Source organism: Papaver somniferum, chromosome 6, assembly GCF_003573695.1.
Source record: "Papaver somniferum cultivar HN1 chromosome 6, ASM357369v1, whole genome shotgun sequence".
Classification (NCBI taxonomy): Eukaryota; Viridiplantae; Streptophyta; class Magnoliopsida; order Ranunculales; family Papaveraceae; genus Papaver; species Papaver somniferum.
This window is the reverse complement of record NC_039363.1, coordinates 16,167,239-16,182,991: the sequence shown is the minus strand read 5'-3', so window position 1 is coordinate 16,182,991 and position 15,753 is coordinate 16,167,239. Positions and strand designations below refer to the sequence as shown.

At 35.5% G+C, this 15,753-nt stretch overlaps 1 protein-coding gene across 1 annotated transcript; it reads right to left on the bottom strand.

Moving 5' to 3' along the window:
- Window positions 1-10,867: 10,867 nt before the first annotated feature.
- On the bottom strand, window positions 10,868-12,388 carry LOC113290550 (plant UBX domain-containing protein 7-like). Its single transcript, XM_026540142.1, has 2 exons — window positions 12,359-12,388; window positions 10,868-12,076 (listed from the first exon to the last, which is right to left on the bottom strand). Exons 1-2 carry the CDS (start codon window positions 12,386-12,388, stop codon window positions 10,868-10,870), a joined length of 1,239 nt encoding a protein of 412 aa, XP_026395927.1.
- Between the last annotated feature and the right edge of the window lie 3,365 nt (window positions 12,389-15,753).

Below are 15,753 nucleotides of genomic sequence, written 5' to 3'. Positions count from 1 at the left end.
CCGAGTATTCATTATAACACACCTTATTGAACGAGATTACATATATATGTTAATATTTACGTTTGATTCGATGAATTTGGATACATTCTATTACCTATTATCAAGAATATTGTTTATTATTCGTATTTAAAAAAAATCGATGTAATGGGTGCTTACCCATATTAAAAATTTTAAATTCTTCTTTACACATTAAGATTCTTTTAGTTAACAGTTTCTTACATTTTACATAAAATCTAAAGCGATTTTCAATTTAGGATTTGCAAAACCCCAATTTTATTTATATATATTCGGATTGCGCCACTTTCAAATTGTTTAAGAAAAATGTTATATCTTTAGAAAACTTAGGTTACAAATGCAACGCAACATGATTTATTTTCTTGCATTTGATTATTTGCATATAAATAGTTCATTTATATATAACGTATAAGAATATGATACATTATTATTCACAGTGCTACTAATTTAATTTATCAAAATTTGTCTCGTGTGTGAAAAATACAATGTGTCATTATATGTACTTTTATTTTTGTTGATGAATATATTTTTATATTGCAATATCATTTATTTATTTTTCGTGTTTCACATATAATATATTAAGAATTTGGACATTTTGTGACCATTTTTAAGAAATAAATTATTTAATTTCAAATAATTCATATAAAAACAAATTAATATGGGTTTGGAATGTCAATTACTTTCTATAACCAAGAAACGAAGATCTTAAAAACTTTTGTTATGTATTAGATATGGATTAGAGGGTAAAAATGAAATGTTGTTCGGTGGCAAGTCATATTTTAAAGGTTATAAAAAAATTCTTTTCTGGCATACTGACGACATATAAAAAACCCAAATTCAGATCCCTCCTAAAGCCTTTGAGAAATATGATACGGCCCTGTCATCAACAGCACTCTGCGTGTCATTAGAATCACTCTTTATCTCTTGCTAATCAAGATTATTTTTCTCCATCTCGGAAAGGAAAACTTTCTTCTTCTTTTTTGCTGCTCCATCGAAAACAGAAAAAAAAGGCACAAAAAGAAAAGCCTTACCTCGAAAAAACATATCCTCATCTCGAAAAAGGAAACTTTTTTTTTATGCTCAATCGAAAACAGAACGAAGGCGCAAAAAAAAAATCCCTACCTCGAACAAACAAAATAATAGACAGGTTGCAAGTGTAAAACCATCGGCGTCTTTATTTATAGGTTTTAATTTTGGATTAGAAAATCTCGGTTCGGAAATCCCCAAGATGATTTATAAGGACATCACTCCTTTTTGGGGACCATGATTTATAAGGACATCTTCCCTATAATTATAAGGGATGTCTTAAAGAGCTGAGATTACTAATTTTTTCTTAATGCTAATTAAGATTAAAACGAAATTATTCTAATCCATTAACAAAACAATAGTCTCCTCCTCTACCCTAGCAGCACAAAAACGGTGGGGAAGAAAAAAAATCTTCCTTTTTATCTTCTCTTCTTCTTGCTTTCAATATCGCCGTCATCGATTAATCGTTGACTCATAAAATTTTCATCATCGATTAATCAATCAATTATAAGATTGCCGCGTCGAAAGAAAACCCCAATAATCACAGGAATAGGTCCTGAATTGGCACATCTAGCCACTATTCCAAGTGAATTTCAGATTGATAAAGCAGTGGAACCTGAAGGTGAACTCCTAATTGAGTATCAAAGACGCGAGAAAAACCATTATTCGGCCAAAATAAAAATCTGCAGGTATTTTCTCACAAAACCGTTACTTTTAGTTCGAATTTGATTTGTTAAATTGCATAGAAATCATCAAAATAGAATTCCATTGAAAGTTACAGTGTGTTGTTCGGTTAGGAGTAGTTTCGAAAAAACCCTAGTTTGTAACCGAACTTCCTGAAAGGAAGAACACGAAGAACAGTTCGGTTCAAACGATTTTAATTTTGTATTCGCAAAACGTTTTGAGGTTTTTTTGTAACCGAACTTTACCATTATTATAAAAAACTTTTGAAAATATTCGTAACCAAATTTCATTATTCTTGCAACTATATTGAGTTTGGTTGTAACCGAACTTTACCCTTATTACATATATGTAGAGTTTGTTTGGTTTGCAAAAAGTTTTGAAAATTGTTTGTAACCAAACTTTATATTTATAGCATATATGTAGAGTTAGGTTGGTTTGCAAAAAGTTTTGAAAAAATTTTGTAATTGAAATTTACCCTTATTGCATATATGTAGAGTTCGGTTGCTTCGTAAAAAGTTTTGAAAATTGTTTTTAACGAACTTTATCCTTATTGCATATATGTAGAGTTAGGTTGTTTTGCAAAAAAAATTGAATATTGTTTGCAACTGAACTTTACCCTTATTTCATATATGTAGAGTTCGGTTGGTTCGCAAAAAGTTTTGAAAATTGTTTGTAACCGAACTTTACCCTTATTGCATATATCTAGAGTTCGTTTGGTTCTCAAAATAACTTTACTAACCGAGATCCTCTCCAAAAACACAAAATTAGCGTTGGGTTTATTCGAGAGTTTTTTCTTCTAACCAAACCTTACTCTGAGAACTCCTAGATAGCGTCTGATTTAATGGAACATTTATTGGTTAAAATAGTATATTTTGTTTTCTTGATTAGTGGAAAAGGTAAAAATATATAAGCAACCTTTAATGCAAGATATGAGAACTCCTGTGCCTCGAGGAAGAGTACATTGTGGTGCCAATAAGCGTGGAACCAAAAAAATTAAGTTTGGAGGGAGTCGTTACTGAGAGTTGTCATCCAAGATGATGTTAATAGAGATATTATTGAAAATAAAATCCAACAAGTCAATCAAGAAATTATGGAAAAGATGGGTAATCTTGTCAATGAAATAGATAATCAAGAACATGTGGAGAAGAGGAATCAGCTGAAGAAGAGGAAGAAGGAGATAAGGATGGAGAAAATGAAGATGAAGAAGAGGAGGAAGAAGGAGAGGATGCACAATGAAGAGTTGTGTTATCTTTCCGGCCGGATCCACATCCTTTTGGACCGCGTAGTCTTTCTCTTTGGAAAAAAAATAATTGTTGCATCACTTGTCTATCTCTCCATTTCTTCTTTATAATTGTCTCAATTGCATTGTAAATGGTGTAAAAATATGAGTGGTTATCCTTGTTATCCTCCTTTAGTATTTTGAGCATTTGAAGCGGTGCAATACCCATTGTCCCCATTTTAACTATCTTTTCCATTTCATGAAGAGTTAGCTTTGCCGCCGTGAAATGTTCTTCAAGATGATCTGAATGAGGGTGGTTAAGACGACCCTACGTAACCTTGTTGAGAACCCATCCTTCCAATTTTTTGTTGTTATTAAATACTAGCTTGAACGGAAATTTAGTCTTCTTTGAAAAAGTTTTGTTCTCTATTGGTATTTCCTTTATAAACATAACCATGCCTCGTGTGTCTTTTCTTTATATCACCACTTCTCTCACAAACCATTTCAACAAGAGATTGCATATTTTTCCCATTAAAAACTAATATGAGCATGTCTTTTTGTGCATGTTGTCTATCCCAACTCTTTACCTCTTCCAGATCTTTGAATACTAAGTCTTTCATGTAGTGATGGGGTGTATCTTCGTACAAAATATCAATCGAAAAAGGTTGATCATCCATTAGTATTGGATCACATTGAACCTACGAGAAATAGCACAACGTCTTCAATAGCAACCACCAACAAGTAACACTACAATTTTCGGCATAGTCAACAATTTTGTCGATCTATCCGAACACAGGAGTTCGGTTATCTAGCTTCTAATAGACAAGATCTTATAAAACAAAAATATACTTTCTATCTATGTTAATTCCCAATTAACTGAGATCATTGAGTTTGATAAGCCAGACTCGTCAATTGTTTGCTTGCTTTCGTAGTCAAGAGTCTTTCATCGATGAACCTGGGGTGGCTTGAGTCAATTAAAAAGGCCACGGCTCTGCTTCATAAACCTGGGAGATACAGAATGACCATAACAACTGGAGTGGATCATTCAGAAGGAAATTCCGCTGAAGCCTACGCCCATCAGGTAGACGAACTATGATTCTGCAGAGAAGTGTTTTCTTCACTATGGCTCTTCAGGGAGAGCAGGATATGTAACTTCGTAAGCTTCTTGCCTGAGAAAGTTATTGGTTCATCAGCATAACTATAATATGGAGCAACACTAGTTGTCATGTTTTCCATCGAAGCTATAATTGCTCGGAATACCTCCTCATCTTCTTCTTCGGTAGTCTCTAGAAGCTGAGAAGTTTCAGTTGGACGTTTACGGCAAAATCGAGTGAGATGATGTTTAGGACGTGCATCCATGTAAGGTGCTAAATCCTCCAACAGTTGCACAGCGTCAATTACTCTGGTCCAGGATTTCACGTTTTGCCCTCTGATTGGGTTCAAAACAAGGACTGCAGGAAAATATGTCAATTTATAATAGTTACACACCTTTTGACCTTCAGTGACATCATCATAAACTTGCCAAAAGATGAAATTGGCGCCAACAGTCTGAGACAACATTGTGTGCCCTTGTATCCAAGTTTATTGTAAGAGAACTAAATTCTTGTTTAGATTGTAAATTTACTATCAACCAATTGTCTTCATCTTCAACGGCTTTTTTCGTTATGCAAAGGTCCGTCATACATCAATTCCATAAGGGATGGGGGGAGGGGTGGGGGGTGCATGGGAGATAAGTAATCGTCTAGAGAGTTATCTACTGCACTAACATCATAAGGAGCCGTCTCAGCCCTAACGTTCGTCTTTCCTAAGTTAATAAGCTCATATGATGTGTTTGGATAACGCACTTCTGCGCTGAAAGACATCCTAATTACATCTTCAAGATCCCAGTTCGTTATTTGTAAATATTGTTTCGGAGTCTGGATTGACTTCCCAAAACCAACTCAACTTCAATAAACAAAGAAATCAAAGTGTCTTTTTAGCAGAAGAAATCAAAGTGTCCTTTACAGTGGAAGAAATCGAGGTGTCTTGCTCAACAAGAACATTATTACTCTCCAATTTTTTATCAGCATAACTCTCCATCTCTTGCTCATAACCACTCTCTCCCATTCTGGCTCATCAAAATCACAATTGAAAAAGCGGGGGTCAACAACCACACCCAATATTTTGTTCGGCAATTTGAATAGACAAACTCCAATATATTTTTAAGAGAATCAACTAGACAGTCAGACTCAATCTATAAAAAAGTATATCAAAGAATTAAATCTCAATTTCTCAATTCAATCTGCAATCAAACAAAGAGGAATATGCGAGCGCGATTGAATAAGACAAATAACTTGGACGTATCACAAATAAAATCCAACTGTCAATCAATTCAATCAACAACCCAAAGGTCGGATTCAAGAACTGATTGAACTTAACGTACTTACCTGTGATATTTCTATTATATAACAAAATATAATAAGGAAAATAAATAACACAGACACCAGAAATTTTGTTAATGAGGAAACTGCAAATGCAGAAAAACCTCGGGACCTAGTTCAGTTTTGAACACCACACTGTATTAAGCCTCTACAGACACTAGCCTACTACCAATGAATATCGGACTGGAATGTAGTTGAGCCCTAATCAATATCCAACTGATCAAGGTACAGTTGTGCTCCTTACATCTCTGAACCCTAGAAGGAATATACGCACTTGATTCCCATAGATGATCTCACCCACAACTAAGAGTTGCTACAACCCGAAGTCGAAGACTTGATAAACAAATCTCTCTCACACAGAAAAGTCTATTTGAATAAATAAATTTGTCTCCCACAGAATTACCTATGAATTTTGTTCCGTCTTATGATAAATCAAGGTGCACATGAACCAATTGATAAACCAGACTTATATTCCCGAAGAACAACCAAGTATTATCAAACACCTCACAATAATCTTAATCGTATGGAAACGAAACAAGATATTGTGGAATCAGAAACAATGAGACGAAGATGTTTGTGACTACTTTTAATCTTACCTATCGGAGATAAGTCTCAAGAAAATCTTAGCAAAGATAATACTCAATCACGATAGTAGAAGTAAGATCAGAATAGGCAACTACAGAAAAAAATAGTTGGATCTAGCCTCACGATTCCAATAAAGTCTTCAAGTCGTTAACCTACAGGGTTTCATGAAAAACCTAAGGTTAAAGGAGAATTGACTCTAGTCGCAACTAGTATAACACAAAAGGTGTGAGGATTAGGTTTCCCAGTTGCTAGATTTCCCCCTTATTTAGTTTTCAAATCAGGGTTTGAAATCTTAGATACCTTAGTAACAAAGAAATCAATATTCACCGTTAGATGAAGACCTTATTAGATTCAAGCTAATATCTTTCAACTGCTATATCGAACTTAGCTTGTTACACACAAATGAAATGTACCTTCATTTAAGTTTGAGTAGCCGTACCTAAACGTGTACGCTAGGTTAGCTCAACAGTAGTTAACCAAAGTTATCTATATGAACACTCTCATATCAACCTTTTTCATCTTAACCACAACTAGTTCAAATGACTCAAATGAAACTAGTTATAGAGTTGTTCAATTGCTATATTCTCATAGAAGTATACAAGAACACAATTGAAGCAAATCGGTTTGATTCACTCGAATCAATTCATGAACATTATAGCCACGGTTTTCATAGAATGAATTCCTTATTATATGAACGTATTAGTTCATGAAAAAACCGATTTTAGAACTTTAACCACTCAAGTATGCAAACGGGTATGCAGACTGAGTTTGGGTTCGGCAGTATGCGAACGGGTACGCAAACCTCCAACCTCAGCAGAAATTCTCGGACCCAAACCTTATGCCAGTACGCGTACCGATATGTGTACTTAGGCTCTCGGACTTTCACAAACCAACAGGTATGCGTACGGATATGCATACTATGGTTCCCGGACATGAATGGCATATATGCAAGAATACATACTATGTTCATAATCCAATAATGGTTAAGTGTTCTAAACTCTATTTCAATCATCGAAACATTCTTAGAGGATAACAATAGCTGTTTTCACGAACCATTAGCATCAAATCAATTTTCAAGTTATTGAAATAATTATTACGAAACATTCCAAGTCTATCCAAATGATTGTATCACACAAACCATGTAAGATGTTACTCGGCAATTTTCACATGATCATCTTTTGACTTTCTTCAAGAATATAAGATGAACTTGGTCGAAGTGAAAGCTTACCAACACATATTTCGAGAAATATGTAAGCGACTTAAACTCAACTCGAAATCTCAAATGTGCATAATCGAATACTATATAGCAATACGACTTTTGTCTCAATATATGGGATATAGTAGAAATAGACTTTCCAAGTTATAGATGAGTTTCAGTCTCCACATACCTTTTGTTGATGAAGTTCCACAAGCTCTCCTTAGTAGTTCTTCATCTTCAATTGATGAACGCCGTAAAGTCTAATGCTCAAGTACACAATCTATCCTGGTTCGAGACATCTCTATAAGTAGACTAGAAATCAAGACTTATAGTTTTGATCACTAACATTGACAATCAATATTCAGATAACAACGCTTGCGAGTTTGACCGAGCAGTGCTCTAACAACTTTGTATCTCTTGGTCATGAACAATATTCTCCATCTCAAACAACCAAGAAATCAAAGGGTCTTCTTCTCATCAACAACACTCTCTATGTCATCAACATCGCTCTCCATCTCATTAACATTACTATTCATCTCACCAAAATCACTCTCTATCTCTTGATCATCAACATTATCTTTCTCTATCTCCAAAAAAAAAAAACTTTACTTCTTCGTTTTGCTGTTGGATCGAAAACACAGATCCAAGACGCAACAACAAAAACCCAAACCTCGTACAAATAAAGTAATGTAATAGATAGATATAGGATCAACCTCTCTATTTATAGGTTTTGATTATTGTAAGACTTGCATGCATAAAAAAAAATAAGGAAATGGTAATTAAATCGGACTAAGAAATCCCGGTTCGGCCATAGTTGGATCTGAATTTTTTTTTTGGCTTTCCTAAAGATCCAAAACACAAAATCTATTCTTTTATGAACAACGGGGAAAAAGAAGAAGCTGAGGATTTTTTTGGGAATTTAATTAACACCAAAATATTTCCTCTCTTTTGAGAAACTTGAATATAATGCCATGCCATAATACAATCTCATGTATTATATTTTAGTGACAACATTTAGTAAAATATTTTTCTGGAGATCCTTGAGGATTAGAGCCGGTAGGAACAAGTCTGTTTACATCTACATAAATAGGAGCATCTGAATGAATAAATATTTTTCTTCCCAAACTTATTGATGCTTCTTGTGGACTTGGGTCCGGTGGAGATGCTTGAGAAATAGAGGCAGAAGGAACAAGTGTCTTGATATCTACAACTGAATCATTTTCATTAATAGCAAACACAACATATGGAAATGCAAATAAGATAATGTAAAATGAGTCATTCGTTCAAATATTTTTAAAACATGGTTCAAATGGACGAGTAAAAATTAGTATGGATGAAATGGACGCTTAAAAAAAAAGGAAGGATGAAACTGGATTCATCCTGACTTAAACTTAAAAAACAGGAAGGATGCAATTGAATGCATCCTGATGTAAATTGAAAATAAGAAAAACTATTTGAAAATGGGTAGGATGAAACTGTTTACATTTATTTTTACATTTTTGTCCATTTAAACAGTATCAAAATCTAAATGTCCTTTTCACCCAAAAATTGTTGATTTTGATCTTTTTAACCAATTTTGTGATAAGACTGTTTAGTCTTACCTCCTCCATTGTTTCTATACTCTAACAACAACGATATTGTGAAATGTTGTTGCTTGACTCTCTAAATTAGAGTACTGGGTGAAGATCGAGCTTTATATTAATTAGAATCTTACAAGATATTACAATTAAAATTGAGGATCCAATCACATTTAATTATGATTGATCTTTGATATATTATTCTTTACCATAAATTATGGAAAGCATATCCACTAGTTAGTGCTACAATATGGTGTCCAATTTGGTGCACACTCTCATTTAAAGAGTTTTGGCTTGACATTCATTTCAGCGACGAGTCGCGAGTTATATCTCCAAAAGTGTCGCTATTTATCCACAAAAAACCTAAAAAAACACAAAAACACAAAAATTCCAAATAACAAAAATAATACAAATCTTGTAATATAAAAGATAGGGAACAAGAGACACAATATAGAGAGGAATAAGAGAGAGAAATCTTATTCATGTATATATTACAAAAGTTTGGAACTCTATTTATAGAGTTTACATACTTGGTAGGGCTGAACATGGTTTCGGTTTTCCGCTGGAACCGGACCAAACCAGACCAATTAGGAAGAAACCAAACCGAACCATTTACTAATGGATTGGTTACGGTGTAGAAAGTGGGAAACCGATATTGTTGGTTTTGGTTTGGTTTGACCTCTAAAACCGAACCAAAAACCATTGAAAAACCGATTAATTTTTAAACTTAGTTTCTACCGTCGATTTACAAGTATTAGATTCTACCCATTGATTTAGAAGATAAATAGAAACCCTAAATATAATATTTCATTATGATACTCTCCCTCTTTCTCCTTCTCTCAGTCGCCTCCCTTCTCCACCCCCAACTACAGCTGCTGCTACTCGACTTTTTTCTTCCCGTCTTCCTTCTTTTTTATTTGTCAATAACTAAATTAAGATATATTATATATCTTCTTTTGATCTCTAGAATTAGAGTAAGTTTTAACTATTCTTGATTTTTTTTTGTCTGTAAATTTGTGTAAACCAATACTATCGGCAACTACGATTTTTTTATCTGTAAATTTGTGTATTATTTTTTTTTGGTTTGACATAATTATTGGTTAACCAAAAACCACTGGGACAAACCGAAACCAACTGGAACCATTTAGAAACCAAACCAATGGTTAAAAGATTGGTTTGGTTTAGATTTTTAGAAACCAATAGTATTGGTTTCGGTTTTGGTTTGGCTAGAAACCGAACCAAAACCGACCATGAACAACCCTAATACTTGGTGCCCAAGTAATGGGTCCCACTAAAATGAGCATCTATCAAATAAAGTTCTGTTTATAACACTCTCCCTAGATGACCACTGTATCTAAGCTATTTGCCTCATTAAAATCTTATCAGGAAAATCCGAAAGGACAAAACCTGACTGAATGGAAAAGAGTACAATTATGAGAAAACTTAGAACATAGTTGGACATGTATATGTTTCCTCGTTAATACCTTGACAAGGAAAACCAGTGGGACAAAACCTTGACGAAGGAAAAAAAGTACAACGTGATAGTTGTTTACCTAGACTGCCTAATGACCATGTATACTCGAGGTATATTTCTAATCAGCAAGTCAGGTTTACCTATTTTTGTTTATTTTTTTCACAGGCTTCGATTTTATCATTTTACGTTTGTCATGGTAAAAACCATGAAACTCAGATCTGAGGTCAGACAAAGCATGGCATACTTAAAACACAAACTAGGTCATACTACTATTGTTTTAGGTGTAGCTTCGGAAAAGATAGAACCGCATCCCAGAGGAGATGGCAGATTTACAGATCCCACAGAAAAATTGAAATTAATAATGGGACATCTTGTTTTATTTCCATTGGAATTTAAGAAGGGCACATGTAAGGAGAACCGAAAAAGGATGCAGTTTAGAAAGTAGTACGTTCATGAGTTTTCTTGATAAGAACGTTGTTGATTCCTTGAAATTAACATATGTATTGTGCAAACAGCTTGTTATAAATGCATTTAGAGGAATAGAAAAAAATGCTTAATTAAACAGATGAGCACCAGTAAATAACATCGATTGCTAATATATTCATTAACAAAAACGTCTACTGACAACAAACAAGATCTTATAAAACCTAAATATACTTCTATCTGTGCTCAATCCCAAGTAACTGAAATCATTGAGTTTGATAATCCAGACTCATCGAATGTTTCCTTGCTTTCGTAGTCAAGAGTCTTTGATGAACCTGGGATGGCTTGAGTCAAATGAAAAGGCCGCGACTCTGCTTCATCAAGCTGGGAGTTACAGAATGACCATAACAACTGGACTGGATCTGTTCGAAGGAAATTCCGCTGAAGCCTACGCCCATCAGGTAGACGAACTCCGATTCTGCAGAGAAGCGTTTTCTCCACCTTTGGCTCTTCAGGGAGATCAGGATATGTAAGCTTCTTGTTTGAAGAAGTTACTGGTTCGTCAGTGTCACTACAAGCTGGAGCAACAGTAGCTGTCATGTTTTGCATTGAAGCTAGAATTGCTTGGAATATCTCCTCATCTTCTTCTTCGGTAGTATCAGGAACAGTAGTTTGCTGAGAAGTTTCAGTTGGACGTTTAGGGAAAAGTCGACTGAGATGATGTTTAGGACCTGCATCCATGTAAGGTGCTAAATCCTCCAACAGTTGCACAGCGTCAATCGTTCCGGTCCATGATTTCACGTTTTTCCCTGTGATTGGGTCCAAAACAAGGACTGCAGGAAAAGCTGTCAATTTATAATAGTTAGAGATCTTCTGACCTTCAGTGACATCGTTATAAACTTGCCAAAAGATAAAATTGGCAGCGATAATCTGCGAGACAGCTTCGTGTGCCCATGTATCCAAGTTTAGCGTAAGAGAACTAAATTCTTGTTTAGATTGCACATTTACTATCAACCACCTGTCTTCATCTTCAGCAGCTTTTTTTGCCTTATGGAATGGTCCATCATACATCAATTCCATAGGGGGAGGATACATGGAAGCTAGGTTATCATCTAGAGAATTATCGACTGCACTAACATCAGAGAGAACCGTCTCGGCCCTAGCGTTCGCCTCTCCCAAGTTAATAAGCTCATACGATGTGTTTGGATAACGCGCTTCTGCACTGTATAGCAGTGTAAGTGCGCCTTCAAGATCCCAGTTCGTTGCTTCTAAATATTGTTTCGCAATCTGGATTGACTGCCCAACACCAACTTCAAGAAACGAAGAAATCAAAGTGTCTTTCTGAACAACAAGATTATTCTCCAACACAGCACAACTCTCTATCTCTTGTTGCACATCATCATCAGTCCCCCATTCTTGCTCATCAAAATCACTCTCTATCTCCTCTATCTCTTGCTAGGCGACGTTATTCTTCATTTCAAGCTGTTAACTCATTATCTGGTACATGTGTAACTTGACACACGATACCCTGTTGGTCAAGCAATTTGTATTTTAGGAAACCAGTTTAGTTAGGAAATACTCTTACCTTGTAGTTCAAGGAAGTTCATGTATACATACTTTGTATTTTTTATGAAACGTTTGTGTACGATAATAATCAATAAAAGTCTTCTTCTGTCAAACTATTCTGTTTCCTCTTCTCTATTAACCTAAACTCATAAACCTGTAGTAAACCTAAACCTTTAATAAATCTATGTTGGTATCATCCATCTTCGATCCTCTTCAATGTCGGCTGAACCTTCAACTGTTTCTTCTTCAATCTCCTCTACTACTTCTGCTGTTAACTCATCATCTGTTTATTCCTTGCAATCCTCTGTCATGTCGTCTATTCAATTTTCACAGCCCCATCACCTAATTACTGTCAAGTTGGAGGACAACAATTATCCTAATGTTGGTTCCTCTATTTTAGGAACTCTCAATCGTAAGTTGCAGCTTCGCAATGTTCTCTTTGCACCACAAATCTCTCACAATCTCTTATCTGTTTCTCGTCTTACTGCTGATAATAATGTCTTATTTGAATTTCATCCAAATTTTTGTCTTGTGAAGGATCGATGTACCGGGAAGGTTCTTCTTCGCGGCAGTAAGAAGGGTGGTCTTTATCAACTCGATGACTCGTCTCAATCTCCTAAAGCTTGCATAGGAGAACGTGCTAGTTTACAAGACTGGCATGCTAGAATGGAACATCTAATGATGCACAAAATTCGCAAAGTTTTATTTCTCAGTTTTCTCTTCCAGTTTCAAACCAAACTATAAGTTTTTGTTCATCTTGTCAGCATAGGAGTCATAAGTTACCGTTTAAATCCAGTACAACTATTTATTTGAATCCATTAGATTTAATTGTCTCGGAAGTATGAGGACCCTCTCATATTTTATCTAGTGAAGGTTACAAATACTATGTCATATTTATTGATGCGTATAGTCGTTTTACTTGGATGTTTCCTATGTCTCAGAAATCTGATGTATTTTCTATACTCTTTTTGTTTCAGTCTGACAATGCTGCTGAGTATCGTAAACTTACTTCGCATCTCCAGAAACTTGGGATTTTTCATCGTTTTTCATGCCCACATACTTCTGAGCAAAATGGTTTGGTTGAACATCGTCATCGTCATATTCGTGAAACTGGTCTTACAATCTTAAGTATGGCTTATGTTCCATCTTCGTATTGGTATGATTCGTTTTACCCTGCTTGTTATTTAACGAATCGTGCCCCTTCGACTTCCGTCAATAATTCTTCTCCTTATGAAGCTCTTTTTGGTCTCCCACCGGATTACACTTCTCTTCGTGTATTTGGTTGTCTGTGTTATTAATCGAATTTTTATAGTGGTAAGAAGAGTTGTCGTTCCCTCGGACTTTGTTGAGATTGATTTAGGATTGAATATACAAAATACTAAAAACAAAGGAAAATATACAAAATAAGGTCACAGGATGAAGAGATACTAGGACGCAGGATTTCACTACTTTTCATATTCTTGTGGTTCAATCATTAAATCTAAACAATATAGCTCAAACAAAAGAAGTTGTGACTCTAATTCTTTGCCAAAAATAGATTTCATAAAACATTAGTTGTAAGTTGTGAGCATGACGCATCAAAAGTAATTAAAACCAAGCACGCGACATCAAACAAAATAACAAATAATTATTAGAAATCATAACGCAATTAAATCTATGCAAAAAGTCATATAAAGAATTAATTCATTTACCACAATCATGAAAAGTTGCTTCCTCTGTTGTCCCAATAATGGGTTCTAGCTCCGCATGGTGAAAACACACTCAAATGAATTTTTCATTACTCAAAAGGTGTTTAAAAGGATGAAAATATATAAAAAACAGAGATTTTAACGCTTATAATTGTTACAAAATAACAGTTACAATGAACGATAAAAGATAACTGTCGCTGACACTGTAGCATAAACGACAGTTTTGTAGGGCCTAATGTTCTTCACGCACCAGCAGAAAACTATTTTCTTGCCACTTTGATTTCTCACTCTGGTCTCTATCTAAACTTCTCCCAAACTCTCCATCCTCCTCCTATGTACACAGGCACCCTTTATATACTCGAAAGCGATCAAATATTCCCTCATAATTGCTCCGAATCTTCTCTTTTATTTCTTTTCACAATACGGGAATAATTTCCCTTTTTAATCTTTGCACTTTTGTTCTGAGCTGGATTTCCTTGTTATCTTGGCTTGATTTGTCGAATCTTGTTGAATAAAGAAGAAAATATTCTCCCATGCGATACGTATCATCCAAATATCCCGTGATAATCTCTCATGCACGAACTGCCCTGATTTCGTCTGTTGGATTAGCTAGCCAAATTCAATCGAAACGACCAATCATACCACGCCTGTTACGCTTAATCAAGTTATCCCAAAGAATCTCAGCCATTGAATCTCTGTAAAATAGCTTCAAAATCGGAACCCTGATCATGTTCTTCCGCTGTAATTATTTCCCGCCAAAACCGTAGTTTGAATTGGAGAAGATGGGTGCCCCTTAACCGTCTGTGGAGTGTAAATATCATGTTTCCAACTGAGGTGTCCCTTATAAATTGAGGTGCCCCTTATCCAAAACTGAGAGTCCGAATAACATGCGCCCTCCGGGTGCCAAAATCAACTTTTCGAGCCGAATTTTCCAAAAATGTTTATTTCCAAAAAATGCCTACAAACACATAAAATACCAAAATTAGTACAAAATCGAGTACCAACAATACAGAACATTAAGGACAAATTAGACACAAAAATGTGTCTATCAGTTATCCTCACTTACGTCCGTATAGGTCTCACAAAATGAAGCCTCTCTCTTCTCCTTGTGTTTTTATTGGCTATAGTCAATCTCACAAAGGTTATAAGTGTCTTCATATTCCTAGGGGTCGAATATACGTCAGTCGTCATGTTGTTTTTGATGAGACTACCTTTCCCTTTGCGTCCGCGTCATCACCTTCATCGGCATCGACTACTTCACAGGTAACTTCACCTTCTCGCCTATCTGTTTCATTACTTCTGCTTTCATCTCCCTGTTATATTGTCCCTCCGGTGCTGTCAGGACGAAAAACTTCTATTAGACAGTCTACAACATCATCTGTGATTCGTCGGCCTCCATTTTTCCAGCCGCTGAATTTTCCTCGGTCTCCAACAAGACAGTTTTCTCTTGTTCAGCCACTGTGTCCTCGGTCTCCAACAAGGCAGACATCATCTGCCCAGCACCTGATGTCACCAATAGCTTCTCAATCTTCATCAAGTCCACAACTAGTTCAAGTTGAACACGTTGCTACTGCCTCAGATCCTATTTCGACTACACCTGCTTCCCATGAAGACTTGTTTTCAGCCAATGATCAGTCTCCAGCACCTGCGTCTTCTTTTGACGTATCAGGCTCCACAAATACGGCAGAAGACTCCAGTGATCAAGCTTTCGCTGTACTACCTACTATTCCAACACATCCAATGGTGACTAGGTCTAAGGATGGAATTTTTAAACCCAACTTCAAATACGCACTGGTATGTGATTCACTTTTTGAACCTACTTGTATTTCACGGTCTCATAAAATTCCAGAATGGCGTACATCATCCAATGACGAGAGT

Excerpts from the sequence above, each read along its gene's own strand:
- LOC113290550 (XM_026540142.1), bottom strand. The coding sequence starts at position 12,388 with ATGGATGATACCAACATAGATTTATTAAAG. Across the intron at positions 12,077-12,358 it reads CCAACATAGATTTATTAAAG|CAAGAGATAGAGGAGATAGA; the intron begins GTTTAGGTTTAC and ends AACGTCGCCTAG.